Here is a 27,977-nt window from a genome sequence, read left to right as displayed (position 1 = left end):
CAGTACACAAAGTGCTCAGAAAAGTGTCTGACACAATAAAAACTTAAAATGCTATTATTCTCCTGTGAATGTCTAGAAATGATGATAGAATGTCATCATAATTTAAAAGTATCTGGTTTGAGGCCATCTTAGCTTCAAAGCTATGCTCCTGTGAGAGGTATGTTGGTGATACAGATCTATACAGTAGTATGGTTTCTCTATGCTAAGTGACACAGCCTCCTTTTTCCTTCTTGAACTTGTCTTCATTGGCTAACTACTTACCCAAAAAATCTGTCTTGCTAAATTTACAACAATGTACTGAGACACATGGTTTTCTATTTGTTCTAGAATCATAAAACCCGGTGGTTATTAGCCCATTGCCAGCTCACCAGACAAATGAAATTCACTCAACTGGGATATAAGTAAAACAAACTTGAAAATTAATAAAAACCTAATCAAATTAATGACAGTGACAATGAACACTATTAGAGCATGTTGGACTGCATTCTCCAAAGGACAAATCTTATCTCCTCACTCTCCACTTCCCAAGTGGTTATTTAAGACCAGAAATCTATAGATTCTATTGTAAGAATAATAGAACCAATAGATTAAAAAAACACCTAAATATCCAGCATTCAAATAAGTGCATGGGAAAATTCCAAATGGTTCCAAATTATGCACATCATAATATTTAACTAGATCATATCTAAGTGGACTTATTTTCTCCTCAGAGAATACTGAAAAAATGAGTTAAGCCTTTTACATTGAAGTAAAACAGAAAGTATTTGTTTCTACAGTTCTTTCTACCCATGGAATAACACGGGAATTCATAAATAATTCCAACAAATGGTTAAAGTTTGAAACAAAGCAGTGGCAAAACAAGCCTATGGGTGTAAAATTAGAAACACCAACTGCATCACCAATGATGGCACTCGTTATTGGTTAGAATATGTTGGCAATTAAGCCAAAATCACGCAGCTAATCCCCGGATGTAGCCGCTTCCTCTGCTTTGTTTCAGAGGTACAGGATGAATCACAATTCCCAGCTGTCTTGGACGTGAGCATTATTGATCAGGAGGGAGGGCAGGCCCAATGTGTGGACAGATTGGTCCAATTTCATTACAATGACAGGAAAAACAATTCTGAGCACATTCTCTGAAGGGAGGGTGTGGGTCGCTTCAGTTTTATTTCAGCTTGGCAGTGAGCTTGTGTGCCTCGTGGACAGACGCTTAATGAGAGACCACCATGATGCCTGCAGAGAAGCAACAAGGTACCTGCTAACGCTCCTGGGCAGATTTCTAATCATCAGACACGAGCCTCAGGGAGAACACAGCGTTGCGTCCAAGTATTAATTCCTGAATTTTCAAGCCCCAGCTATAGAGTACTTTATACTATTCATAATAATAAGTTGTATTATTATTCATTATTGTGCTGTTACTAGGGCTTGAATTCAGGGCCTTGTGCTCTCATTTAGCTTTTTCTGCTCAAGGCTGATGCTCCAGCACACGAACCACCCCTCCATTTTCTTGTGGCAAATGACAGAAAGTCTCACAGACTTTCCTACCCCACCAAGCTGTAAACTGTGATCCTCAGATCTCAACCTCCTAAGGTGATAGATGTAGCCACGGGTGCCCAGCTACAGCATATTATTAACAGTTCTCATTGAGAGTCTCGCTCGATGATATTGTGACAAGATAGAACAACCATCATTTAAAAGAGACATAACACACACACATACACACACGTACATATACATACGTACATATACATATGGTTTTTGTATACACACACATATATACATGTGCATTATATGGTTGTATGAATCAAGTAAGCAAAATATCAATGTCTGCCTATACCCGACTCTATATTCATCAAAAGGGTTAAAATTGATGGAGGGCTTGTTTATTGTGGAAATATTCCTACATATTCCAAAACTTCGCTGCTCCTTTTCTCATGACAGGGCAGTCCTTCCTCTGGCTATTGAGTTAAGTTACCATGCCTTCACTTCTTGTATCATTTATTCAGATAAAATAAAGAAACTGTTCTAACAGGAGAGTCATGGATAAATTGCATGCCTTGCTCACATAATCATAAATATTAAATGTGCCTAGACACTCACACAGAGTGAGAACAAAGGAAGATACTCTCAGGAGAGGCTCCTATAGGCGCAATAGCTATGTGCCTCTGACCATATAACATAGTATTTATCGAAATGAGCTCCAGGAAACAGAAACAAGAGGCTGTCTTCTTCCTTTGTTGCAGGTTTTGTTTCCATTTTCTTTTGTCTTGTTTGTTTATCTGTCTTTAGGTGGGTAAGGAGGGGCACAGAAATGGAGGGACAATGGCTGAGCAAATGCAGCAGTGGTGCTCACTAGACACTGGGTTGAAAATGAACCGTACAACTTGGATGTGGGGACAGGAGGAAAAAAGTAGGAGAGATCAAAGGAAGGGGTGACACTGTCCAAAAACAAACGTACTCGTGACCTGACTAACATAACCATAACCCGTCTGTACATCACCTTTAGAGTAACAACAACTAAATTTTTTTAAATGTGCTTAAAGAAGTGCTAGCAATTTCCTACTTAGTGGAGATATCCCCCCAAAATCATATTAGAAATACATAGTACACATTTGAAGATACTACAATAGAGAAAATTGTTTTATCATATTTCCTGTTAAATACAACTTTGGAATTAAAATGGGTTATTTATGCTTAGCTCTTTTAGAGTAAATACAGTGTGTAAGTATCTGTAATTTAATTTTTACTGTAAAACTAGCTTATAGGTTAATTAATATTATCCCCAGTTCATGATATGGCAAAAACTTCTATGATTTATCTGTGCTAAAGATTTCTATTGCTCCACATAACCAGAAATTTGTTTTTCTTTTTTCCTGAGATAAAGAATATTCTGCTGAAAAACATGGTTCTTCAGCTAAACTGCATTTGTACTGGCTTTCCATCAGCTGTGCAAATAAATGGCACTAAATTCTATACTTAATTATGAACACAAACTCTCAGTTAAACTTTTCTTCTTTTGAAGACAGGGGTTGGGATTTGATGGCAGGAATGAATGCTGTTCTCTTGGACTGTAAGATAGGAACCATGTTTTCTTCATGGGAGAGACAAGACACAGGACAGTTGGTCTCCAACAGGGCTGAACTGAGGTAGAATACCAGGCCTGGACGGGTGGTTAAGTTGTGTTTTATACTTTATACACCAGGTGAGGTATAACTCTTTACTAAAACAGTCTGAATGATGTATTTTGCCTAGTATAACACACTTATATCTGTCTTGGTAGATCATAGCACGATGCTGCCTATAATTTACAGAGGTATTGCCAGAGAATACCCAATTCGAATCTCAAGTCCCTCCCTTCTGAGTGCTATCATTTTAAGAACATTCAAATATGCCTGTGATCAAAACCAGTAATATTTTATTTGGCTAAGCTTCTCTTTGGCTCGTTTTGGCAACGTTAAAGCCAGGGCCACATTTTGGCGACAGCTAGAACTTCGGCTAGCAGCTGACAGCACCACTAAGAGTTGCCAACAGGTGACATGGACCCGTCACAGTAGCAGCAACTCCCAGGGCAACGCAACCAAGAGCAGAGCAGATTATCCTTCCAGACTCTTCTGTGGTGTGTGTGCTGGTCCTGGTACCTGGGCAGGCGCTGTCCCTGAGCTCCTGTACTCAAGGCTAGCTCTTCCCTACCGCTTGAGCCTCGGCTTCTGGCTCGTTTTTTCCTGCCTGAGCTAGTTCCGAACTGCTATCCTCAGATCTCGGCCTCCTGGGTAGCTAAGATCACAGGTGGGAGCTACGGGCGCCTGGCATTTCTCTGTGTTGTTGATTTTCGTAGTTGATCTCTTGCCAAGGCCCTCCTTCTGTGAGGCACACCATTGTGCTGTGCAATCGTCTACGATGGCCCAAGTGGGGCCTGTGGAACAGGAAGACGCGCTGGCAGGGCCTGGAGGGGCGGCCTCTGCGTCCCGTGCAGCTGCAGCGGGCCGGGCAGAGGCCAGGCCGGGCAGAGGCCGGCCCGGAGCAGGGCAGTGTTCACCCCTCTGGGTCTGATCTGCAGAAGGCAGAAAGATGGGGGCAGCCCGTGCCAGTGCTGTGAAGGAAGTGTTCTCTGACACGCAGGGCAGACCGAACAGGCTCTCGTGAGCTGCTGCTGGCCGCACTTGGGGAAATGTCAGAATCCCAGTCAATCTCAATACCAACAGACGCAGGCCACCAGCGCTGTCTGTCGGATAAAAGAAGGACTCTGCTTAGGTGGAGGGCCCGGTACAGTTTATGCTGAGTACTGAGTTGTTTATGTCAACCAACCACTGATAATAATGGGTGGTAACGCGCTGTCCTTCAGAAACTGTAATGAAGCAAAAGCCATAACGAAAATGCTGATCGACAGGAACTTACCAGGTGAAGATGAGACAGAGTAATGTAGATATCAAAATCAAAACTTGATTAAACATGGCAGACTGAGTACGCTGAATGGCTCTGTGTAGATCATTCTAGAATAACAGCAAGAGCACGTGTATTAGTCTCATTTTGAAAGATCAAATAATAGTATGTTCAATGAAGGCATGAGTAATAGCTAAGTGAAACTACAATCAAAACTCATTGTCAAAAAAATAGGAATTAGAACACATAGCTTATCACCAAAAGAAAAAGTCCATGAATACAATTTTGATATTTGATTTGATTTTTTTAATTTTTTAATTCATATTATCCTTATGTTGTTGTACAAAGTGACAGAACTGGGGCTTGAACTCAGGGCTTTGTGATCTTGCTTGGCTCTTTCTGCTCAATGCTGTCTCTCTACCACTTGAACCACACCTCCACTTCCAGCTTTTCCTTGGTTAATTGAAGAAAAGTGTCATAGATTTTTCTACCCAGGCTGGCTTCAAAGTGTGATCTTTAGACCTCAACCCTGTGAGTAGCTAATAGTATAGGCATGAGTCACTGATATCCAACTTGATTTAATATTGATATTAAAAGAAATGTAAATCCAAGACATATTTGTTACCTTTCCAATTGACAATTAAATAATAATAATAACAATGATAATAATAATCAGTGTTGCTTAAAGCATAAAAGGTGAACACCCATCTCCAGTACCACTCAGGTAACTACAAATTTTAGGGGTGTTATTTAGTAATATATATCAAAACCCAGAATATAACCTTTCTAATCCATGCATTCATTCATTCAGTAAGCATTTAGCCAATAACAGAATTTCTAAAATGTGAACACATGAAAATCATCCAAAATGGACAACAATGTTTATGTGACCTAATGAATGATTATCCATACTAAAGCGAATAAAATATGCAATATAAAACTGTTTAATATTTAATTATAGGTTTAGTCATATCCATTAAAAAGGTTTTTTGACTTAAAGAGTTATAATCATTGCATTTCTTTAGAATGTACTTTTAATATCCTCAAAATTAATGCCATATGAGAAAAGTAACTTCACTAGTGGAAAATATCTCAATGAGACATCACTTTATTTTCCCTTACCACAGAAATACCAAGAAGTCCTATAGAAAAAAAAGAATTATGGCGATTGATTAGATTTTCATTGCTCATCCTTTAGTTTCTTGCAGAAGCAGTGCTAATGAGCAGAGAAACAGTTAGAATCCAATGATACATGGAAAAGCAAACCTTAGAAATATGAGGGAAAGAAATCCTAAACTAATATTGCAAAACATTCCTTTTTCCTCTCCTTGAATAACTAATGGTTCTGTCTTGCTTATTTTTTCCAACAACTAATTTCATAGTAATTAACAGAGATTTTTTTTTCCTGATGTATTTTTTTCATTAGCAATTTGGCGATCTCTATTTCATCAACTGGAAGTGCTTTGGGGATAATTAAGACTGCACCGAGGTTCTACAAGCCAGTGCACAGGCCAGGGCCCCCCACACTGGCTGTGAGCCCCCAGGGTTACTTGATATAAAGAAATACTCGCCAAGTTAAGACTACTCAAATGTTATTCAAATAGTCTTCTGGGCCAAAACTTTGGTCATAATGTTTATTCCAAGACCAGCCAAATGAAAATTAAGTTTGTCTCCAAACAACTGTGATTTATAGTGAAGCATAATTATTGATATTGAGACTCTTTCTGGATTTCTGTCGAATACAAGATTGTATACACTCATATTGTATATGTGTGTGTGTGTGTGTGTGCACAAGCAAACCTGCTGTATATATGCCTGTATCTTCTCTTGCAGATGAAGATACCAATAGAAAAGTTAAGTAGTTTGCCTAGTAGAGGGTGTAGCATATAGTGAAAAAAATCTCCCTACTTATAGAATAAATGAATGAAAACAATCTGTTGAATGAATGAGCAAACAGAAAATGTCTCTTAGCTTGCTTGCACGTCTTCAACAAGGCCTCTGTAAACACACTTCGGTCCTAGACACACGACATTCATTTCAAACACAGTCAGCTTTGAGCAAATAAACGTGGCATAACTCTCAACCTTGCATCTCTTCTTCTGCCTGGCTTTCCACTCCTAACAGCCCACACACAACTAAAAACAACCAAGCCGAATAGGATAGTATTAAATGAGAGAATTTCACATCTCTCATGGGGCCCCATAAATTGTGTGGATCATGAAACCGCTCAAAATTAAAAGCAATTTGCCACATCACTTCCCTGCGTCCTTCAAATCAGGGCGCCTCTTCCAGAGGAACAGATTCCCTGGAAAGGGGAGGGGATTTGTCCACGGAAACCAGGTCCAAATAAGAGTTAGATGCTGTCTTATGACATGCAGAAAATCTAGACCTCTTTCATAAATGAGGCCCTGCAAAGGAAGTCATGTGTCTCTATAGACATTTCACACATTTTCACACTGGTTTCACTATTCTAAAAGGATCGCTTCCAGTCTCTCAATTAACATAGATATACACTTAAAATACTGTTATATACATATACATTATATACAAAAACATATATTCTTTACATATTATATTTACACAAAATATATAACATAAATATGCATAGAACATGAATACATAACAGCATTTTAATGTTATGCCTATATTAATAAATATAAATAAATTAATAATTAATTAAATGTTATAGGTTAATAAATACAGATTATATAGGTTATATATGAATAAATACAAATTATATAGGTTATATATTAATGAATACAAATTATATGCAATTTCTATCTTATGCATTCGATTTTATATGTAGTTCCTATTTTCTGGGTAACAAAAGATCAAACCCTGAAACAGCTAATTCAGTTTATGCCTAGAAAATCAGTAAGGAAAGAGCACAGGGCTTAAAAATATTTTTTTCATATTTTGCATTAAGAGGGAAACTTTTGGCCTTCCTTTTATTACTTACAATCATGTTTTCCAAGGCGTGCTTCGCAAGCCAACAGTTTAGAAATACTGGCACAAACAGGTTCCGTAAGGAAGGCCAGAATATCTGAAAAACAAATCAAAGCTGAACTTCTGTCTCAAAGAAAAACATCCTAGCCCACAGACTAAGAGTTTCATTTACTCAGATTAAAAGTTGAGACAACAAAATGATTTAGTGGCAAATTCTTTAAACACATATTTGTTTGTTTGTTTGGTTGGTTGTTGTTTATTTTTTAAAAAAACAATAAAAGCAAAGTAAAGATAGGACCTTTAACTCATTAGGTCTTCCTTAGAAAAATAAGAGCAGAAGAAAAGAAAATAATGAGCTCTCATTACATGTCAGATATAACTATGCTAATCCATTATTAGGCCTTTTACTGTAATGCTTTATAAGTGGCCTTATCTTCCTTCTTGAGATAAGCAGGAAAGATGAAAGAAGGCTGTCTTACAACATTTCTACTCCCTGTCTTCCCAGTCACGAACTTTAAGTGACACTGAGAACCTGCCCCATTGCCATGATTCTGAGCCTGTTGTCACCTCCCGTAGATAACTTGCTCAAAATAAACTATCATAAGTCACCATTTCAGGATTGATTTATTGCCTAATGTTTCCAGCCAAAATCCAAATAAAGTGCTAGAAAGTACAATTCCAACCAACATTTCTCTATTGAATTGAGATTAAAACCTTATTTTGCAAATGGGAAAGCACAAAGTTACATATTAATATGACCACAGTTACATGGGATTATTATGAAAGCGGTAATTGACAGTACATTGGTGTCTAGGTCACAGAAAGTTTCCTACTAAAGGAGAAATGCAGCTAGTATACCCTGTGGTTAAACTAGAGATAAGTATATTTTCACTATTGTTTATTGTAATTTGTTTCCACTTTTTAATATTTCTACAACATAAACAAGAAATACAGTGAGCAATTTCAAGTCTTCCTAAGAGTACTGATAATTGTTCAATGGCATCTCTAGAACGATACTTCATTTTGTAATTGAACTAAATCTCATTAGATTTCATTGAATTACCCAATTCACTTATTCAGCTGCATTTACTCTTTTTCAGTGCTATGATTCTAACCAAAGTGTCAATCCATTTATCTTTGCTGCAATATCATTTACAAGCACTTAGAGTTTAAAAAAACTACTTAAACATAATAACATTTTTTTTTGTTTTTTAAGATATTAGGACTTACTGAGATAATGAAAGGAACCGCGTTGATTATCTCCAAGATAAATGGAATTCGTAAAATCTGTTCCCAGATATTTCCCTAAGCAAGAAAGAAGGAATAAAAATAAAAGTCAATTATGCTGAATCCTATTAAAAAGGAAAAAAAACTGGACTGTTATAATAAGAAAGCCCGTGACAACAGAAAACTGAATTTCGGAATGATAACTTGTGAATTGCCGAATGATAACTGTGAATTGCGGAATGATAACGGGGGTAGCGGCGACCTGAAGACTGTTTGTGTGATCTCTCACTTTTATAGTAAGCCCAAGAAGTAAGAGAAATGTTTTATAGTAATCCATATGAAATTGGAATCCTACATCGTGGTGTAGAAGTAAAGAATGAAAATAAAATACATGAATCAGCCAGGCACCATTCTGTAATCCTAGCTACTCAAGAAGCTGAGATCTGAGGATCATGGTTCAAAGCCAGTCTGGCAGGAAAGTCTATTCAACTCATATCTCCAATTCACCAGCAAAAGGCTGAAAATAGAGCTGTGGCTCAAGTGGTAGAATACTAGCCTTGAGCAAAAAAAAAGTTAGGGAAAGAACAACATGTAGACCCTGCATTCAAGCCCTAGCATCTTCCCAACCCCCACCATGTAAGTCTATAGAATCAATTATAGGGTGACTCAATCTTTCATACTGCAATGCTTGTGTGAAATGTATCCCAAGCAGTTTTTCCATCACACAGCTTGTTAAAAGTCGCTGGTATGGTTTTACCCTAAATCAATCTTAAAGGAAGGGCCTTTTTCAAGCATCTACTCATAATCTCTCAACCCACACAGCACAGTATCCCTCAAGACAAAACAAGAAGGTTGCAGAGCCCAGGGCAAAAGGAATCCATGGAGCTTCTTAAGAATAATCCCTTTAACCTTTTCCAGAAGGTGCTATCGGCATGTGAGACCCGCCCCTCCATGCTTCTTGGCAGTGGATCTCCACAGGAACACGCACATCCTGCCCCGGAAGTGAATCCTGGTATTCACAGATTGCCATTGAATCTGTCTCTCTACTGGTTCCTGCCATGGTTTGGAGCAGTCTGTGTGCTGGAAGCCAGGTGCCCCGGGAGGGGCTATTGGCAGGTACTGGCACAAGAAGCTGCTGGAGCAAAAGTAAATAAGCAGGTCATGACACAGCACCTTGGAAAGGGATTTCCAGAGTTCTTGAGGGACCCCAGTCTGCCTTGGTAAAAGGAGGTTTCATTAAAGAGAACCAGCCAGGCTCCCGATTATCTGTGGCATTACTTTCCAGGCCCCCACACAGCTCTTCTCTGGGCGCCCTCCCCCTGTGGTACCAACCCACAGAGTGGACCTCAACGAAGCCCAACAGAGAATACTCTGTCTTGGACTTTCAGGCTCCAGACCTGTGAGACACAAATAAATAAACCTCCTTTCCTTTATGAAGAATGTAGCTGCCGGTGCCTTGTGGTAGCAACAGGAAACAGACTCATTCAGCACCTAACTCCAAACTACTCAGAATTGCCTACTGCTGACTGCTTTTCTAAAAAAAAAAAAAAAAAAAATCTATAAATTGGAAATGCAAAGTGGAAATCTGGCTTTCTGGAAGTTTCCAATTACCATATAACACTTGAGGTCCCAAAACCACATTTGAGTCATATAAAAATATGTCCACATCACCAAACAAGTTCTAGTGAAGCCATTTCCTAGGAGTTAAGTATTCATGGCTTTGTGGCACCAGCTCCTCCCCCTCCAGGTTCTATCCAAAGTCCCACAGGAGGGAGCAGGAAGAACTGCTCTGCCCGGAAGTTGGTCCAGGCACTACAAAGCTCCTCCAGTACCTCAGGAGACATGAGACTCACTCAGGAGTGGCCTAGAGATTCACAGGGACAGTGGCCTAGTGCCTACTGCATAAGAAAGGCTGGGAACGCAAGGACAGCAATGGTAAGAGCAAGTGCTAATTGCTCCCATCTCCATAGGCATCAGCTACAGACCCTAAGGCACTGGGCTTGTTTTTAAATGGCGTCCTCCCGAGTGCAAAGTGGGTTCTGATAGACGGTGGGGCTCAGAAGAACTGGGTCTGGGTCTCAGCCTCAGGAGCTGCCCTGAGAACCAGGCTCCAGGGAGCTTTAGCTGATGGCTTACGCAGGGCCTCTCAGAATCCCAACCCAACACCAGATCACTCTGACTATACTTAACTTGGCTTGTCCTGACCCTGGGGCCCAGATTCAGCAGGTAGCACCAAGCAGACAAAGCTAATAGGAGCTAATCCTGTGACGATGTCCTACCCCTATAGGTCTGTACTGAGGACAAGAGAGAGACTCACTGCCCAGGAATTTAGGAACTCGCGGACACCCATCACTGCCTCTGCCTGAGGTACTTAGTGTTTTCCTCAATTGGCACTAAAGCAAGCCTGTCCAACAGGGCGGTTATAACCAATGTTAGGTACGCCAACTTGGTATATTGTACCAGTGTACAACAGTGTACCTTTTGTCCATTTAAAAAAAATATGGCCGAGTTTTCATGGTCTGTTCTCTTTTGTAGTATTTTAACTTGTCATGGTATATAGGCGTTTGGTGGAGGTGGCTTTTATTTCAATGGGATGGTGCTGGGGTTGGGATTAAAAGCCTTGTACTTTCAAGATGGACACTCAGCTGCTGAGCCAGAGCTCCAAAACCATTTTACCCTGATTATTTCTGAGATATAAGGTCATGTTTCCTGCCCTGAATAATAATTTCATAATATTTTATATTCATATTGTTTTATATATAATAATAATAATAATTTTCTAAGAATGACAGGCAGGCACTACAGAACCCAGCTATTGGTGGAGAAGAAGTCATACAAATGATGAATTACTTCATTTCTTCCCTAGCTGACCTAGAATAGCAAGTCTCTCATCTGGACTTCTAGGAGGCTGGGATTATAGTTCGATTGTAAGTAGATCACTAGTTCCTGGCCAAATTCCAAAATATTTTATAGATCATCCTTCCCTTCTTTAACATAATTGTCTCACTTTTTAAACAGAAGTATTGGTATTTCTCCACAATGGTTTCAAATGGAAAACACTTGTATAAGAATGTTATTATTTAGCCGTGTGCTGTGGCTCATACCTTTAATCTGAACTACTCAAGAGACTAAAACTTCGGATTACAGTTCAAGACCAGCTTGGCCAGGAAAGCCTATGAATCTTTCATCTCCAATTAACCACCAAAAAATCAAACGTGGAGCTTTGACTCAAGTGGTAGAGTGTCAGCCTTGAGCACAAAAGCTTGAAGACAGTGCCTGTGTTCAAGCACCAGGACCAACATACACACACACACACACACACACACACACACACACACACACATTATATGAGATTTCCAATCCTACCACTTGCTTAACAGTCTGATGCACCTAAATCACTGCTATCACTAACTCTCGCTGTTCAGAGTGTGTGTGTGTGTGTGTGTGTGTGTGTGTGTGTGTGTGTGTGTGTTGTGGCCAGTGAGTGAACTTTCCATTGAGGACCAATTCACACGGTCAAAAATTGTACAGGAGAACAATATGTTTCCTGCTAAAAATAAATGGCCGCATTTTCAATTATATTCATTAGGTTTAATTCTAAGATCCCAGGTTGTCCTCTGAACAGAGAGATGCATCGTTAATCATCTCAAATGAAAAACAAATATGGAAAGGATCTGAATGCCACTGGCATTAGGAAATCCCAGCTGACCTGGAGCTCAGAGCCGGCTGAGCACAAGCCGTTACAGTGACAACAGAGAACAAGTCCACACGCTGCCATGGATGGAAGCAGGAAATCAAATCCGTTAACTATTCATCTAACTTAATTTTATTACCACGGTGGAGATAAAAGGCATTACTCTTCCTTCTTGCAAAATATAACTTCTTGAAAATAAATTTTAAATTAGCATCTGAATCAGTTTTAAGTAAGTAGTACCATGCTCTCTTTAGAACTCAGTAAAAAAAGGAATGTCTCAATCTAACCATTTTCCAGTTAGCTTGGGCATATTTCTTAGTGAAAAATATGGGATTTGTCTAAAAAAATCTATCCTACTTTTATTTTTATCATCCAAGAATGGAAATCTGGTGCTGAAAATAATTTGAAAAAGCACTTGAGTGAAAAAAATCCTATGAACTGTAGCAGTTTAGTTGTTGTAAGACCAGGCTGGACTAAAGGATTTCTTATATTTTTTCTTCCTTTATTTCTTTGCTCTTTAAGGCAGAGACTCATGTCATGTTTCCCAGATAAACCTTGAATTTGCTGGAATTTGCAGGAGTGCTGAAGTACAGGTGCATATCCTCACATACAGATACATACTGTATTCATAAATGATAAAAAAAATCAATATTTAACATATAATGACAGGGGCTGCTGCTCTCGTCTTCCTTAAATGAATTGAAAATAGTGAAGTAAACCCAATCTTAATTAGTTTTAACTGTCCAGCACCTAGTAGAAAGAACTAGCCTTACTTAGAGTGATGCATACATGAGAATTGAATTAAATTCTTTGTTCCTTTCTAGAAAAGAAAAAAAAAACTTTATGGATAGGGCTGCATTTTTTAGATCTGTAACTTTTCTTAAAGTGATTATAAGAAAAATAATTGTAAACTTAACAAAAGCTTCTAGGTATGCTAATTTTTGGTTGGCAGAAGTTTGAGGGTTTTGTGGGAGTTTGTTTTTGTTTCTCTTGGACTTAATGAATATGTGCGTATAAATAGAGTTCTATTTTGAAAGAGGCTGATAAAGAATTAGAGGGTATTTATAGTAATCCAGTTAAAACTTTACCGTTGGGAATTACTGTGTTCATTTTGTCAAGTAGCTATAAGCATGAATGGAGAAATCAGAGAGGCAGACATCTGTACTTGGCTAGGACAACTGATAAAATCGGTTGACACAGTGGATTTTATTTCATTATCTGCTAACTTCAAAATGCACTGTATGTGTTTGCTGATTTTGTTCCCAGTCTCCATGACAGATTAAACTGCTTTAATTGTTAAAGGTTAGATGATTGCTGATTTTAGAATGCCTAATTCCAAAATAAAGAATGCCTAATTCCAAGAAGGGGCGAGAGGGTGCTTTTAAAACACTATATTTGTTCATATGAAGATACTCAGTGTATGCAATATGTATGTATCTACACATAGGTAATATGTAAAAAGTATGAATTATGCACACATGCAATAAGCCAATAAATATGAGAAAAATATATGCTGATTTGCTAGTCATGTTGATATTTCAGGACACTAAATGTCAAAAAAAAAAAAACAGCATTAGGAAGGTGTCCAATCGTTGATGTAATGAAATATCCATTTCTACATATGTGCCTATGGCTTTTCTTGAAAACCCAGGGTGAAGAGAAGAGTACATTTCCAGTTCTTATTTATAGTCCACAAACAATTCCCAGTTTTTTAATATCTGCATTCCAAAGAAGTTTCCACAGCACTGTGGAGAAGTCAAACGAGTTCAAGGATTTCACAAATTCAGGAGAGGAAAAGAAGATAATTAATAGCATTTTACCCTTCTGTGGTCACAAAGGTCTTTTTTTCTCCTTTCTCCTTCCTCTGTAAATTACTGGACTTTAACATCTCCCTCTCTCCCATCGAAGCCATTAATGTTTATGAGGGTCAGGGTGGAAAGCTTATGTTTCATCCAACCCTGCATGCGAAGTCTGACAATGTTCTGCTCCCGTTTTATAAATGAGAGGAAGTAATTAATTATAAATGCCATCATCCTATAATTGCAGTGGAAAATTATCCGGCATCTCTGTGTGTGTTTTTCAATGACTTTTTAAAATTAGAACTAAAGAGTTCTTTTAGCAAAACACCAAAGTGGTTTTCACATGACAGCATAAGCTAACATTTGAAGCAAATGCATTCACAAATGAAGACTATCTTGGCTGTGTTATATTTCTGCAAATATGCTTGTAGTACAGAGAGAGATAGGACAGATTTACCCATAAAGCTCAGGTCTACTTGGTTAACTGGATTACTTTTTGTGCATTATTCAACACACAACAAATATTTTCATAAGAAGGAACTCAAGAACTAATGACTAGGTTTTTGTTCTGATCAAGATTTAAATTTATTTATAGATGTTGCTTTTGTTTCATGAGAGTGCAAAAGAAATCCAGATTTTTCAATCAGGATAGAAATACAGAGCACGTATTTTGGCAAGGAGAAATGAACCACTGAAAGACTGTCCCCTAGTCTGTACAGCTTATAAAAATCTGGCTCTCTTCAGGTAATGGATGCATGCACGTATGACAGCCCTGTCCAGGCTTTCTACTCCCTAAAGCTTCGAAATACTCCTTGATGGATCATGTGGCATGTTCTCAATTCTCAGGAAGGAAAAACAACTTCCTAAAATCTCTCAGTTCAGCTTCCTTTTCCACTGTTTTCATTAACCTTCCCTCTTCTGTCTATTTTTCTCTTTCCCATTCCTTTTGGTTCAAACATTGCAACAATTCTTAGGGAGCCATTTCTGCTTTGTTCATTTTCTCTAGAAATCTCCTTCAGGCAGCCAAAGGTCTCCACTCAACCATTTATTTATTTATTTATTTATTTATTTATTTTTAATCTCAGTGCACTCCATTGACCCTGGTCATTCGCAGGTGAATAGCAAATGCTCTACACTCATCTCTAAACTCTTTGGCCTTCCAGAAGCTTCTCATACTTGCCAATGCTCACGTGTTCTCACAAAATACTTTCCTTCCTTAGGTATTTCTAAAACTTTATTCTTCTCATAATTATTTAACTATCCCTTCTATATTTTGAAATCTTTGTTGTTGTTTTTCGTCTGTAAGTTCTTATTCAGTAATCTAACCTTCATAGAAATTAGTGTTCTTTTCTGTAGATGACAGTAACAGTATGTTTGAAAACTTGGCCTGCTAGCCCACCACAGCCTGCAAGCCCAGTTACTTAGGAGACAGAGATAGGAGGATCATAATTGGAGAAAAATATGGGTACAAAGGTAGCAACGCTCTAGCTCAAAGAATATGCCAGCTTTCTCGTACACATCTGTGACCCCATCTATGTGAGAAGCAGAGGTAGGAGGAGGATGGCCCAAGCTTGTCCTCAGGAAAATGTGTGAGAATCTTACTAAAAGAAAACTAACCAAAGCTACAAGGGCTGGAGGCACGGCTCTGATAGTAGAGCATCTGCCTAGCAATGGGGAGGCCCCATATCCAAGTCCTAATCTCAGTACTACCAAGAACAAATATAAAGAAGAAATAAATAATATAAAATTATATCTTATTTATAATTATATAGAAGTCACATATTTATGTATCATCATACATTTATAAAACTATAAAGGAGAATAAATATTCATAAATAAAGCTTTAAGAAACAGGAAAGAAATTGATATATGAGTTTGTGAAAGAGATAAGGTTGAAGATGTGTATTGGTAAAAACATATAAACTGTTAGGAGAAAACAATGGTGATTCTTAACCCCAGAGACCGTGACTGTCTCCTCTGCTTGCTCTGTTCTTCCAGAACAATGAACCCAAGCCTTCCGTTCTACTATGGAGATTCTGCCCTGCAAGAGACTTTTCTGTTTTGCCAGCCCTTGGGCCTGCACTCAGGGCCTAGGCTCTGTTCCTGTCACTTGAGCCACAGCGCCATTTCCAGCTGTTTGTGGGGGGAGTAGTTTATTGGAGATAAAAGTCGCACAGACTTTCATGCATAGGCTAGTTTCAAGCAGGATCCTCAGATCTCAGCCTTCAGAGTAGCTAGGATTACAGGTGTGTGCCACAGACCCCCAGCTGCTGGAGACCTCTATGACTCTTTCCATCTCTGTGGGAAGGACTACTGAATCTCGATCTCTACCTCCATGTTCCTGCTCCTCACCCTCAATGACCGCTGCCCTGGTTGTCCCCTGGCCCCCGGAATCCATCATCTCTGAGTCTGATTCCATTAAGCCCACCTACCTGCACAGCAACCTCTTGGGATTCTTTTTCTTTTGTTCTTTTTATGATTCTCTCTTAATTTGACTACCATAATAGCAGTCATCCTGACCCACATGGCTTTAAAATGGCATGTGTTGCTCTCTCCATACCCCCTAACCAATGAGCCCGTGCGATGTCCATCAACCTGGACCCTTTGCTTCACTGACCAGATCCTCACCATTGGTTAACACTGTCCAGCAATGTGACCTGTCATGTCTCTTTGACCTGAACTGCACACAGGTTCTGGATTTGTATTCCGAAAGCCGAATTACCGCATTAAAACTCCCATGTTTTATAAACCGTGAGAACAAAAAAATAGAGTGAAAGAATGCAAGCCAGGCAGTGCTGGCTCACACCTAGACCACTAGCTCCCTACCTAGGAGGCTGAGATGTGAGAATCTCCATTTGTATACATTTATTAGCCATCCAACGCAAATGCATTTTCCACATTAACCTCTTTGCCAGTTCTATCCAACCTCCTCAGTCTTTCCCTCTTGTTTTTTATGGAAATCGCTGATTGCAGGACTGCTGATCAGGCAAGTATTTCCTTTCCATCCAAAGTTACCACCTCTCTCATTGACCTCATGGCCTACTTTATTTACTCGTCACAGGAAGCCCTCTTCCCTTCTCTGCATTGGAAACTCCTTGAGGAAAGATCACCATGCATCAAATTCCGCATCCATAAAGCACTCCAATAACAATTTGCTAGGTGGCGTTAGCCAAAACTAATAAGCCTCACCATTAATTAGCATCATTGGCGAAAATATTTCCTAACAGACGTAGTTTTACTCTGTCAAAAAAAATTTACACACATTATGAGCCGAGACAAAAGGACATAAAAATGCAGACTTTCCCTTCCATTTGCCTTAACAGCAACAAACGTGGAAGTCAATAAACCCATCCGAATTAGTGAAGGGGCTCTCAAAGCAGCCTCACTCTATTGCCATAGTGCTTAGCACCTGCTGGAGAGGCTCAACACAATTACGGAGGTTTAAGAAAAGCCTGCCCGATTCCCAAGCAGGAGTCTAGGCAAACCAAGACTAGGGAAACACGCGGAGCCTGTAGCTGCTGCCGCACAGCCGCGCTCGGGAAAATCACTCACCTTATAACTGAGATAGCCAAGCAGGATCGTCTCAAACAGACTGATCAAGGCCACGGAGACCTAAAAATGCACATCGTAACTCAGTGAGAAAAGGCGATAGAGTTAAAATCCACAGTCAGAATCATTCTGCTAAATTTACATACATACACAGCCGCGGGTAGATACTTTGTGTGTATATGGTGTGTATGTGTGTGTTTAGGATCTTTACACCGATGACAGACCTAGCACATGGCAGATTGTATAGCCTCTGCTGTCTCCTACTGTATATCCTCTGTCTCCTCTATGCTAGTTTAGTTTTGATCAATTCTAGCATCTGTCCAGATCCTCATAATGCATAAAGAACTTGTTCTTGGACTTTGCATGATGGTACATACACCTGCAATCCCAGCTACTCAAAAGTAGATACTGGGAGGATCATGGTTCAAGACCAGACCAGGCAGAAAAGATAGTGAGACCCTCAGCTCAGCAAACAAGACAGGTGTGGTGGTGTGGCACTCTAATCCCAGCTACATGAGCTATATAGACTGGAGGACTGAGGGCAAGGACAGCTCTCAGCAAAAAGACAAGCTGCTACCCAAAAAGCAGAATAAAACAAATAATGCAAAAAAGGTTAAGTGTCTGATTCAGGTGGCGGGGTACCTGCCAGCAAGCACAAGGAGGTTATTTCCCCAACCCCACTACTACCAAAACAGAAAAAGGGTTTTTTGTTTTTCTTTTTATGTGTGCATGTATATGTGTTCCTTCCTAGCTTCTACAATCACACACAATTGCACACCCAAACCAACTGCCCCTTCCCAGCAATACCACTACCAGAATCAGTATTTCCTTCATAGAAATACAGAAAATAAAAGAATATGAGCTGGGCACCGATGGCTCACACATGTAAATCTCCAGAGGCTAAGAGCTGAGGATTGCTGTTCAAAGCCAGCAGGAAAGCTTGTGAGACTCTTATCTCCGATTAACCACCAAAAAGCCAGAAGGAAAACAAATTAAATTAAATAAAAAAATAAAAATAAATTAAATTTTGAAAAGCCAGAAGGAGAGCTGCGGCTCACGTGCTGGAGCACAAAGCCTTGAGCAGCAAAGTTCAGAGACAGAGCCCAGAGCCCAGACCTTGATTTCAAGCCCAGAACCATATTGAATATATTTAACTCTATCATCCACCTTACACAGAGGGAAATCTAAACATAGAACATCATCAACACTTCGAAACACTTTCAGGATTCGTTTCAAAGAAATTTGTAAGCAATTCTTCCTTGACAGCTGAGGAACAAAACCCTCTTAAACACACTTCTTCCTAGAATCCTTATGATAGACTCAATTTCTACCATCAACGTCAGAAAAACGTCATCACAACAGAAAAAATATAGCTAGAAAAAAGAACTGCAGAAATTATTCTGGGTTAAGAGTCTCAAATAATTTAGAGGAATAAAAGAATAGATTCAAGTAATAAACACATGTGTTCGTAGGTTTTCTTTTTTGTTGTGTTTTGTTGTTGTCGGTTGTGGGGATTGAACTCAGGGCCTGGGCACTGTCCCTGAGCCTCTTTGTGCTCTACCACTTGAGCCACAAAACTACTTCTGGATTTTGAGTAGTTAATTCATCTGGGAGAATCCTCAGATGTCAGCCTCCTGATAAGCTAGGATTACAGGCATGAGCCACTGGCTCCTGGCTTGTTAATAGGTTTTTAAGATCTGAATTGAAAAGACAGATAGCTTCTAGTTTTAAGTGTTGTCTGGTACTGGAGTGAAAGTTTTTAATTTATGTGAATATTGAATATGGGTATGGGGACAAAAAGAAAAGAAACAACTAATCCTTTGAGGTTGGAAGTGTTGCTGAGTTAGAACAACAGCCAATGAGTAAAAGCATCAAGGACCAAGTTTAAGTCGCCATCTTGGAATAAAAACAAAATGGGAGAAATAAAAATAGACAACTGTTTAGTGGTATAAATAAAAGATGTCACAATTACATTCAAGAGCCGGGCATGATTACAATAAGAAAGTTTAAGCTCCTTAATTTTCTCCACAAGCTACTAAATTACATCAGCCAGGCTGCTTCCCAGAGGTGCATATTGCTAGATGATCCTTAAGATATTTTTAGCATGTTACTTGGAATTCTTTTTAGAGAAGAGTATTCTTTTTAAAACAAGACTATTAAATAAAATGAATTTGAATAGATCAAAATATATTTGAGACAATAGATGAATATTCATAAATTACTAATTCATTTTAGTTGAATGGGAAACAGAAATCTAGGTATGAGAATAACTGACTATATTTTCAATGAAAACACAAATATGGGGAAAGAATTGTTCATATAGGAATGTGACACCTAAACAAAAATCAATGGAAACCAACATAAAAATGAACTTCACCTCAATAAACCATGTCACATCCATAGTAAAATTCTGATTGCATAATTATCACAACACAGATTCGATTCATTATGACAATGTGTAGACTTCCCAACCAGCACAGCATTAAAAATTAAGGCAAACCTTTGATCTGAGCGTGTTCTAAAGAAAGCTCAGAATCAGTGGATCTCGAATTCTTCCCCTTCCCCCAACTCAATTGTTTTTGAATCTCCAATTTGAAGTCTGTGACAGAATTCTGGGTAATTGCTTAAGCAGGTACTTCAGACATGCTGCTCTCTCTGTAAGAAAGAGCCCTTTCTTAAGGACTCTTCTTACAGAAGAATGTTTTGTTCTCCTATTTACACAATTAGCTACTTGGGAACTTAGCTCTAAGTATCAGTGTCAGGACTCATGTATTCATTCAAAACTACCTAAGGGATTCAACCATGTGCCCAGGATGGTATAAGGTAAAACGTAGAGATACTTGATGGGCCTTGGTCTTGACTTTCAAGTAAATCCAAAACAGAAATATACAAATGAAGCAGTTTGAAAAAAAATAAAGCCTTATTATTATTTCCTCCATACTCTTATACTGTCTAGAGTCTAACCCTTATCAGAAGGAAATTCTCACAAGACAGAATGAGCCACTGAGGAAAGCAAGACAAAAGCAATAAAAACATTAGTCTAAAATATGAATAAACATTCGGAGGAAAGAAGAACTTACTTTGAATCTCAACAATTCTTTCTACGGTCATATATCTTTATGACACATGACTCAACCCAGAAATGTAGGAATAAGAGAAAATTGAACCTAACCTGCAATCCCCATAGCGGGAGACTTCTATTCACCCAAAAGATGTGAGACCTAAGAAAAGAAAGGTATAAATGTTAGTTTAAAACAACAAATTATTTAAAAAATCATGCTTTTAGAGACTTCAGTTACTGTTTGAAGTACTAAAATAATGCTACCATTAAAGAGACAGTGAGATATGCAAATTACCTGTAGAAAAATGTCACTGATCTTTGCCTTTCTTGGTAAGAATCATCTGTATTCCAGCAAAACCCATCCTCGTTTTTTAATATTTACTTTATTACACTTAAATACCTGTCCAAAGAAGTGGCCGTCTATGAATACAATGCATCTGGATGGATGTCAGCCCTTCGAGCTTTCTCTCCACCCTCCCAGCCCACGCTCTCCTTCACTCTTCTTAATTTTGTAAGACAGACCTTGAGTATTAGGACTGCCATCTCCCCACTTCCTCTCTTCATTCGCCCCCTCTCCTTGACCCCAGCCCCTCTTTTGAGTGTCCATTTCCAGGGTTCAGTTTGTGGGGCTGTGGGAAAGCCTCTTTTTATTTCATTTTTTGGTTACTGTTAACAATGAATGAAAATAAAAACAGGTCATTACTTAAACATGGATATAGCCTGCAAGGGGAAAGGAAAACAAGCCAAACCCTTTGCCGGATACTTCTGCACTGAATACTTATATAAGGATCTGCTAAAACTCTGTCTTATCTTTGAGGTTTTCGTTCTTGCTGTTGTGATTTTGTGTTGATACTGGGGCTTGAACTCAGGACTTGGGCGCTGTCCTTTTTCGCTTCTTCACTCAAGGCTGACTGCAATCTACTGCGTGAGCCACACCTCCTTTTCCAGGATTCCAAGTTAGTCTTTCCTGGACTAATTTAGAGTCCAGATGCTCAGACCCTAGCCTCTGGCATAGCTTAGATTACAGGCATGAGCCACTGGCACCCAGTTTTAAGTGTGTTAATAGTTGTGTAATACAAAGTCAACAGTATAAACAATAAGCATAAAGTTAGTAATTGAGAATAGAGGACACATTACTATTTCAGATCTGTATTTCTTTTTTTTTTTTTTTTTGTCTGTCATGGGGCCTGAACTCTGGGCCTGGGCACTGTCCCTCAGCTCTTCAGCTCAAGGCTAGAGCTCTACCACTTGAGCCACAGCGCCACTTCTGGCTTTTTCTGCTTATGCGGTGCTGAGGAATCAAACCCAAGGCCTCATGCATGCAAGGCAAGTATTCTACCACTGAGCCACTTTCCCAGCTCCTGTGTTTCTATAAAAATAGTTAATAGATTACAAAAACCAGTAAGTGACATTGGCACAAAACATTACATAGTAATAGACCACAAGTGTCTTCTCCAAATGTTGTTTACAAGCAGAGCTCTGTAGTTCACACCTGTAACCCTAATGATTAAGAGGCTGAGATCTGAGGATCATGGTTCAAAGCCAACTCAGGCAGAAAAATGCATAAGACTCATATCTCAAATTAGCCAGCCAAAACCCAGAAGTGGAGGTGTGGTTCAAACTTAAGCAATCAAGCCAAGTGAGAGCCTGAGGCCCTGAGTTCATGCACCAATGCAAAACACACACACACACACACACACACACACACACACGCATGCACGCACGCACGCACACACACACACACGCACACGCAAAACTAAAGACCAGAATCCTTGTCACAGAAATCCTAGACTTATTCAAGTGTACTCATTGCCTTTCCACTACAAGCCTTTTGAATCTTCTGTCTAGGGGTGTTGTCTAGGGCTCTTGGCTGAACCCTCTATCCCTGTGTCACCAGAGAAAGCTCTGAGAATTCCAGTTGACAATGGCATCAACCAATGTCTTCGTGGGGTTCACTACATCTCTCCTCCACATCTCTCCATTGAAACTTGGCAATTGTTTGAAAGCTTGTATCCTTAAGGGATGTCACCACCAGCATGCCAAGTGCTCGAACATTTACTAATACATCTATTTTACTCACAGGCACATAGTAGACTAGACATCCATTTTAATGCTGCACGACGCCAGGCAAGACACAGATAGAGATGATGAGTTCACTGTCTTCCCAACACATTTCTGTTATATTCTCAGTCACATTTGAGAAATCAGACACAAACAAGGAATGTCAGAGTGGAGGAGGACATATGCTTGGTGCTGGCAGAGAGAGAAATCATGGACTTCAACAACTTCTAAACAACCAAGTAGAGTAGTCCCTGGAAAACTATAAAATAGATAGCTAAACCTAAGTCAGTGAGCGCTTTCAGAGGGAAACTGATAAATAGCATAGACTTACTAAGATCTGGTCATTTTTAACTGAAGGTATTATCTTTCATCTAGGATATTTTCTTGTAAACAATGGGAATGCTGTAGAAATTGATAAGTTAAATAAGATTATATATAAGATATAGATATAGATATATGATGGAGAAGATCAAGGTTCTAGGAATAACCTGGACAAAAAGTTACTGAGAGCTCCAACTCTGGTCACTGTTATGCAAGAGCCAGAGGTCGGAGAATCTCAGTCCAAGAACTCATCTGAGAAGAAAAGATCCTATCTAAAAACAAACAAACGAACAAAGCACTAAAGCATAAAAGGGCAGAAAGCATAGTTCAAGGAGTAGAGTGCCTAGCAAGTGTAATTCACTGAGTTAAAATAAAAAGGACTATGTCATGTAAAAGAAATGACAACACACAAAAAATACCTATGTATCTCCAATATATACATTTAATGAGATGAGAAAAATTCCAATGAAAAGCCACCTTGTCACCAATTTCCATACTATTAAGTTTGATTTTTCAAAAAGACAAGAAAATGTATCCATTTGGTAGAAAGCTAGTGTTCTTCAAAAAAAATGGATTTCCCATGAAAACCTAATGTTCATGTGCAATCTGATCTACAAACTCCTATATAAGCTGCAAAACAAGGAGGAGTGAATAAAACCAAGGCCACATGGTCCTTCCAATCTCATAGATAAAAAGCACAGGAAGGAAAAAAAGCCCACACAGGCACACAGCACTGCAGGATTACTTACAGCAGGAACGCAAGTGGATCTACTAAGTGAATTAAAGTAGCATCCTCATCATCTTCTACAACAGCGTCGTCACTGAGAAAAAACTAACATTGCGGGTCATGTGTTGTATGCCGATGTGCACACAGAGAGACTTCATACATGACATTTTTAAATACCCCAAGGGCCTCCCGCTACGTGTTGGGGTGATTTCTACTTTGTTCTCCCTGTCATATGGATTCATGTCATCCTAAGCATGAGTCAGTCGTGAAATCATGAATTACTGAATGAAAATCACCTTACCAAAACACATTGGAAAAAAGAACCAACTTGAGCAAACAATGTGAACAAAATTCTTTCATTTGGCTACTTATTCTGAGACGAAGCAAGTAGAAACTTCAACTTTGAGTAGTAGAAAATCTCTGGGCTTGGGTGCTGTCCCTAAGCTCTTCAGCTCAAGGTGAGCACTCTGCCACTTGAGCCACAGCACCACTTCTGGTTTTCTAGAGGTTTATTGGAGATAAGCGTCTCATGGACTTTGCTGCCCGGGCTTGCTTTGAACCGAGTTCCTCAGATCTCAGCCTCCTGAGTCGCTAGGATTACAGGCATGAGCCACCGGCGCCTGGCCTCTTTCAATAATTTTTAAATGGAAACACACGCAGCTCAGGTCTTGCCTTTTGATCTAACTCGCACACTGCATCCTGCGGTGCCTGTCCTTTGTCAATACCTTGGAATCCCAAACTGCGTTTTGTCCACACAGGCCAGCTCCTACCTGCAGCGTCAGACCTTAACAGTAAAATGATGTTCCTGTTCTTCCATTTGCCCATTGGGCCACACTTTCATAGAGGTTTTGATTCCTGAGGGAGTTTATAAATGAAGCCCAGACAGCATAAAATACCTGCCAGCCTATCATGTCAGAAGCTCTAATTCAATAAATCTCCCTGCTGAATGAGTTTCATTATTCTAAAATAGACTCTGCGCCCACCAAGGCTACTTCTGCTTTTCATTAACCAGGACTGCACTGACAATGAGATCTAAACAGAATATGGTGCTTAACATGGAACCACAAGTTAGCTCATGGCATGTCTTTTTTAATTACAGTAATCTGATTTGTCAAATGTATATCCTCTGTAATGACGGCTAACTACTCCTAGCAATATCGCATACAAGCTAATTGTAGGAAACTATGGTCTCCAAATGGTATGACTTTACTCTGCCATCACCTGCTGGTGTCTTCCCCCAACCTTCACCCCTCTTCGTGAATCATTTTGTGATTTTTGGGGGTCTCTCTTGTGTCTGTTTCATTTCTAAATCACCAAGTATTGTAAAAAATTCAACTGTAACATGCTAACAGGAGGAAGCTTCACGTGCACCGTGCTTAATAAAACAGAGTCATCAACGTCATCACGTCACTGGGCTGCGACCCCCAATCAGCTGCATTGTGTCAAATATCGTGACAGGTGGCATCATTTCACTGCTTCCCTCCTATTGCCTGACTCGACAAACCTCCTGCGAAGAATGAGAGGGAAAGAGGCAGAGACGGCATGGTCCTGGTCGTGGATAAGAATGCAGAGAAGGTAGGAAAATGGCTGAATGAAATGCAACGCGTTCGTGGGAGAGGGTTGTCCTGGCTGTGTCCACCTACCACTTGTAACCCTCACAAGGCCACGGGCCGGATGCCCGCTGAGAGCTTCACATTGAGGTGTAGCCAAGAGATTGTGATCCCAGAAATAATCCAGGCATCCCTGGAGGAAGGGAGAGATGGGAGGAGCCATGGGATATGGCAGAAGAAGCTGAGCCCCACGCTACTAGAGTAGAAGGCAGGTGGCAGGAGGAGAGAGGACAGAGGAAGTGTTTTAGTCATCTACTATGACTCATGGGCCCAGGCTGTGGAGATGCAGGCCAACCTCTTACGCCATCATGGAATGTCAAGTCTGATAGGGAAAACAAGCCAACCAACCAAAGCTTGATATTAAACCACACATGTTCAACGTGCTCGTAAACACCTGCTTGCATTGAGGAAACGGGCCTTGCGTGATCTGATGGCCAGACGGCGGGAAGGCCCTGACCCAGCGGTGTCCCCCCATGACCAGGAAGGGCAAGGGCCGGGCGTGCACAAGAACGGGTGGAGAGGAAGGAGCTCTGGGTTATTCTCGGCGCTTGGCGTACGAGGCACAGCAGTATCAAGACCGGGCTTCTATCTTGCAGGGGGAATGACGCTCACTGTTAAGAACGAGCCTGACGGGAGCGAAGTCCGAATGAGAAGTTCAAATAGAAGGTGGCTGGGGTCAGGGGGAGGAGCGAGGGCGGCCGCACCAGGGACCTGGCTCTCCCAAGTGGCCCAGTGCAAATCATGCCACGTGCAGTGAGCAAATCATGCAATACGGAAGACACAGCAGAAGGTGGCTGGGCCATGAAGAGGTCTGAGATGTCCTTTAGCAGCCAAGAAGCTGAACATGCGGTTGCAGTTTGGGAGACGGAACGGCAAGGCTGGTCACTGAGGTAAACCAGGCTACAAGGCTCAGGGTCCACCCCGAATGTCTTCACGCAGAGAGGAGGAAGGGGAAGAACAGCTCTGATTCTTCACATTTAGCATAGGAATGATAAAATATGTATTTCAGGAAATAACAGACATAAAGTCACTAGTCTCTTGCCAGAAAACAGCAAGAATCTCAAGTTAAACAATCTTTGCACAGGTTGAAAATGTCCTTGGAGTGCTGGGAATATTGGCAGGGCCTGTAATCTTAGCAGGGGAAGCAGAGATCAAGAGGACCAGGGATTAAGTCCACCACAGTGAAGACTTTATGAGATCTCATCTCACCCAAGAGTTTGGTGCTAGGGCATGCCCTACTCTCCCAGCCATGTGGAAATAGGAGGATTGTGGTTCAGGCTAGCTGGACATAAATGTGACACCTCATCTCATAAAGAACCAAAGCAAAAAGGGCTAGAGGTATGGCTGGAGTGATAGAGCTCCTGATCAACAGGCAAGGCCCTGAGTTCAAACCCTAATTCCTCTGTGTATGAAGTGGTCTTGTGTACCTCTATCTGGACTTGACTTCTCTGTAAGATGACAGGGCATGCTAAGTACATGATTTTTTTGTTGCTTTGTATGTCCTGCCCCCACGGTATAAACCCTGTTTTCACTGTATTTGATGTTGATATAATTTGGGGAATGGATGGGGAAAAAACAAATTGTTTAAATAGGGATACAGGTGGAGCCATTGCAACAATGAAATGTACAAGACGCTATGTCAAAAAATGAACTTTATAATTTAGGCAATGGGGGAGGGGGAATGTAGTTGTGGAGGTGGGAGGGAAGGAATGGTAGGGGAAAAACAAAGGAGGAGGCAACAATGCTTGATAAGAAATGTACTCATTACCTTACACATGTGATTGTAACCCCTCTGCACAGTATTCTCACAATAAAAAAACTTATTAAAAAATATCTATCACTAAATTTTATTAGGCAATTTTTATTTTATGCAGAATCATCACACAGATCACTGCCTGATAAAAATTCTTGTAGGACGATCTTTATCATGTCTCTCTACACTTTTGAATAAATGAAAAGAAGCCTTTAGTATCTAAACATACTAAAGAATCCTCGGTTCATGCGAATGCATATTATGAGCTATTGTGGCACTTTCATATCTGGTCTTTTAATTATTTGAGGGTAAAATTTCACATCAAAAGGAAAACAGTCATGGAAGAAGTTACTCATCACATTTAACTCTCTGCTTAGAAAATCACTGTGAACTTAATATATTGGCCAGCCGTGTGGCATGGAGCATTTTACTAAATACCCATACAAAAGGGCGGAGCCTAACAAGAGGAAGCCCATGAATGAATAGAAGTTCAATTTAAGAGAAACAACAGGATTGTGGATGAAAAAAGTAACTGAAAGTCAATTAATGTAGTTTAATTCAATAGAAGGAACTACATAGGCCACATCTGAAACTGGAGACATTAAATGTGAAATCCCAAGTTTGCTTTTATGCTTCTATTGAAAAAATTCATAGTGTAACTCCAGTATAACTGGAAATATGAAAAAAATCCAGCATGATACAGATTGAACCTTCAAGCAGTAGACAGAGATCAAGAATAGAACTGCATTCGAGTCTTTAAAGACACAGAGATGACTGAATGCTGGGGCTCATACCTGTAATCCTAACCTACCCTGGAGGCTGAGATCTGAGGACCACGATTCAAAGCCAGCC

The 27,977-nt window shown here is 39.9% G+C and overlaps 1 protein-coding gene across 3 annotated transcripts in view; it reads right to left on the bottom strand.

The window, feature by feature from the left end:
* Kcnt2 (potassium sodium-activated channel subfamily T member 2) overlaps positions 1-27,977 on the bottom strand; it is a 263,151-nt gene that overhangs the window by 144,180 nt on the left and 90,994 nt on the right. For 2 of the 3 annotated variants that reach the window (XM_070041895.1, XM_070041898.1), the window contains exons 4-8: positions 20,765-20,813; positions 17,596-17,655; positions 8,554-8,628; positions 7,337-7,420; positions 4,393-4,487 (exon numbers count right to left, since the gene is read on the bottom strand). In XM_070041895.1, the coding sequence (XP_069897996.1) occupies positions 4,393-4,487; positions 7,337-7,420; positions 8,554-8,628; positions 17,596-17,655; positions 20,765-20,813 (363 nt within the window). The remainder of the gene's footprint in view (positions 1-4,392; positions 4,488-7,336; positions 7,421-8,553; positions 8,629-17,595; positions 17,656-20,764; positions 20,814-27,977) is intronic. The other variant, XM_070041896.1, reaches the window with a different exon arrangement.

The sequence above is a fragment of the Dipodomys merriami genome, unplaced genomic scaffold (genome assembly GCF_024711535.1).
Source record: "Dipodomys merriami isolate MVZ:Mamm:240054 unplaced genomic scaffold, mDipMer1.0.p SCAF_31, whole genome shotgun sequence".
Taxonomy (NCBI): Eukaryota; Metazoa; Chordata; class Mammalia; order Rodentia; family Heteromyidae; genus Dipodomys; species Dipodomys merriami.
The sequence above is the reverse complement of the archived record's forward strand: the minus strand, read 5'-3'. Positions and strand labels throughout refer to the sequence as shown.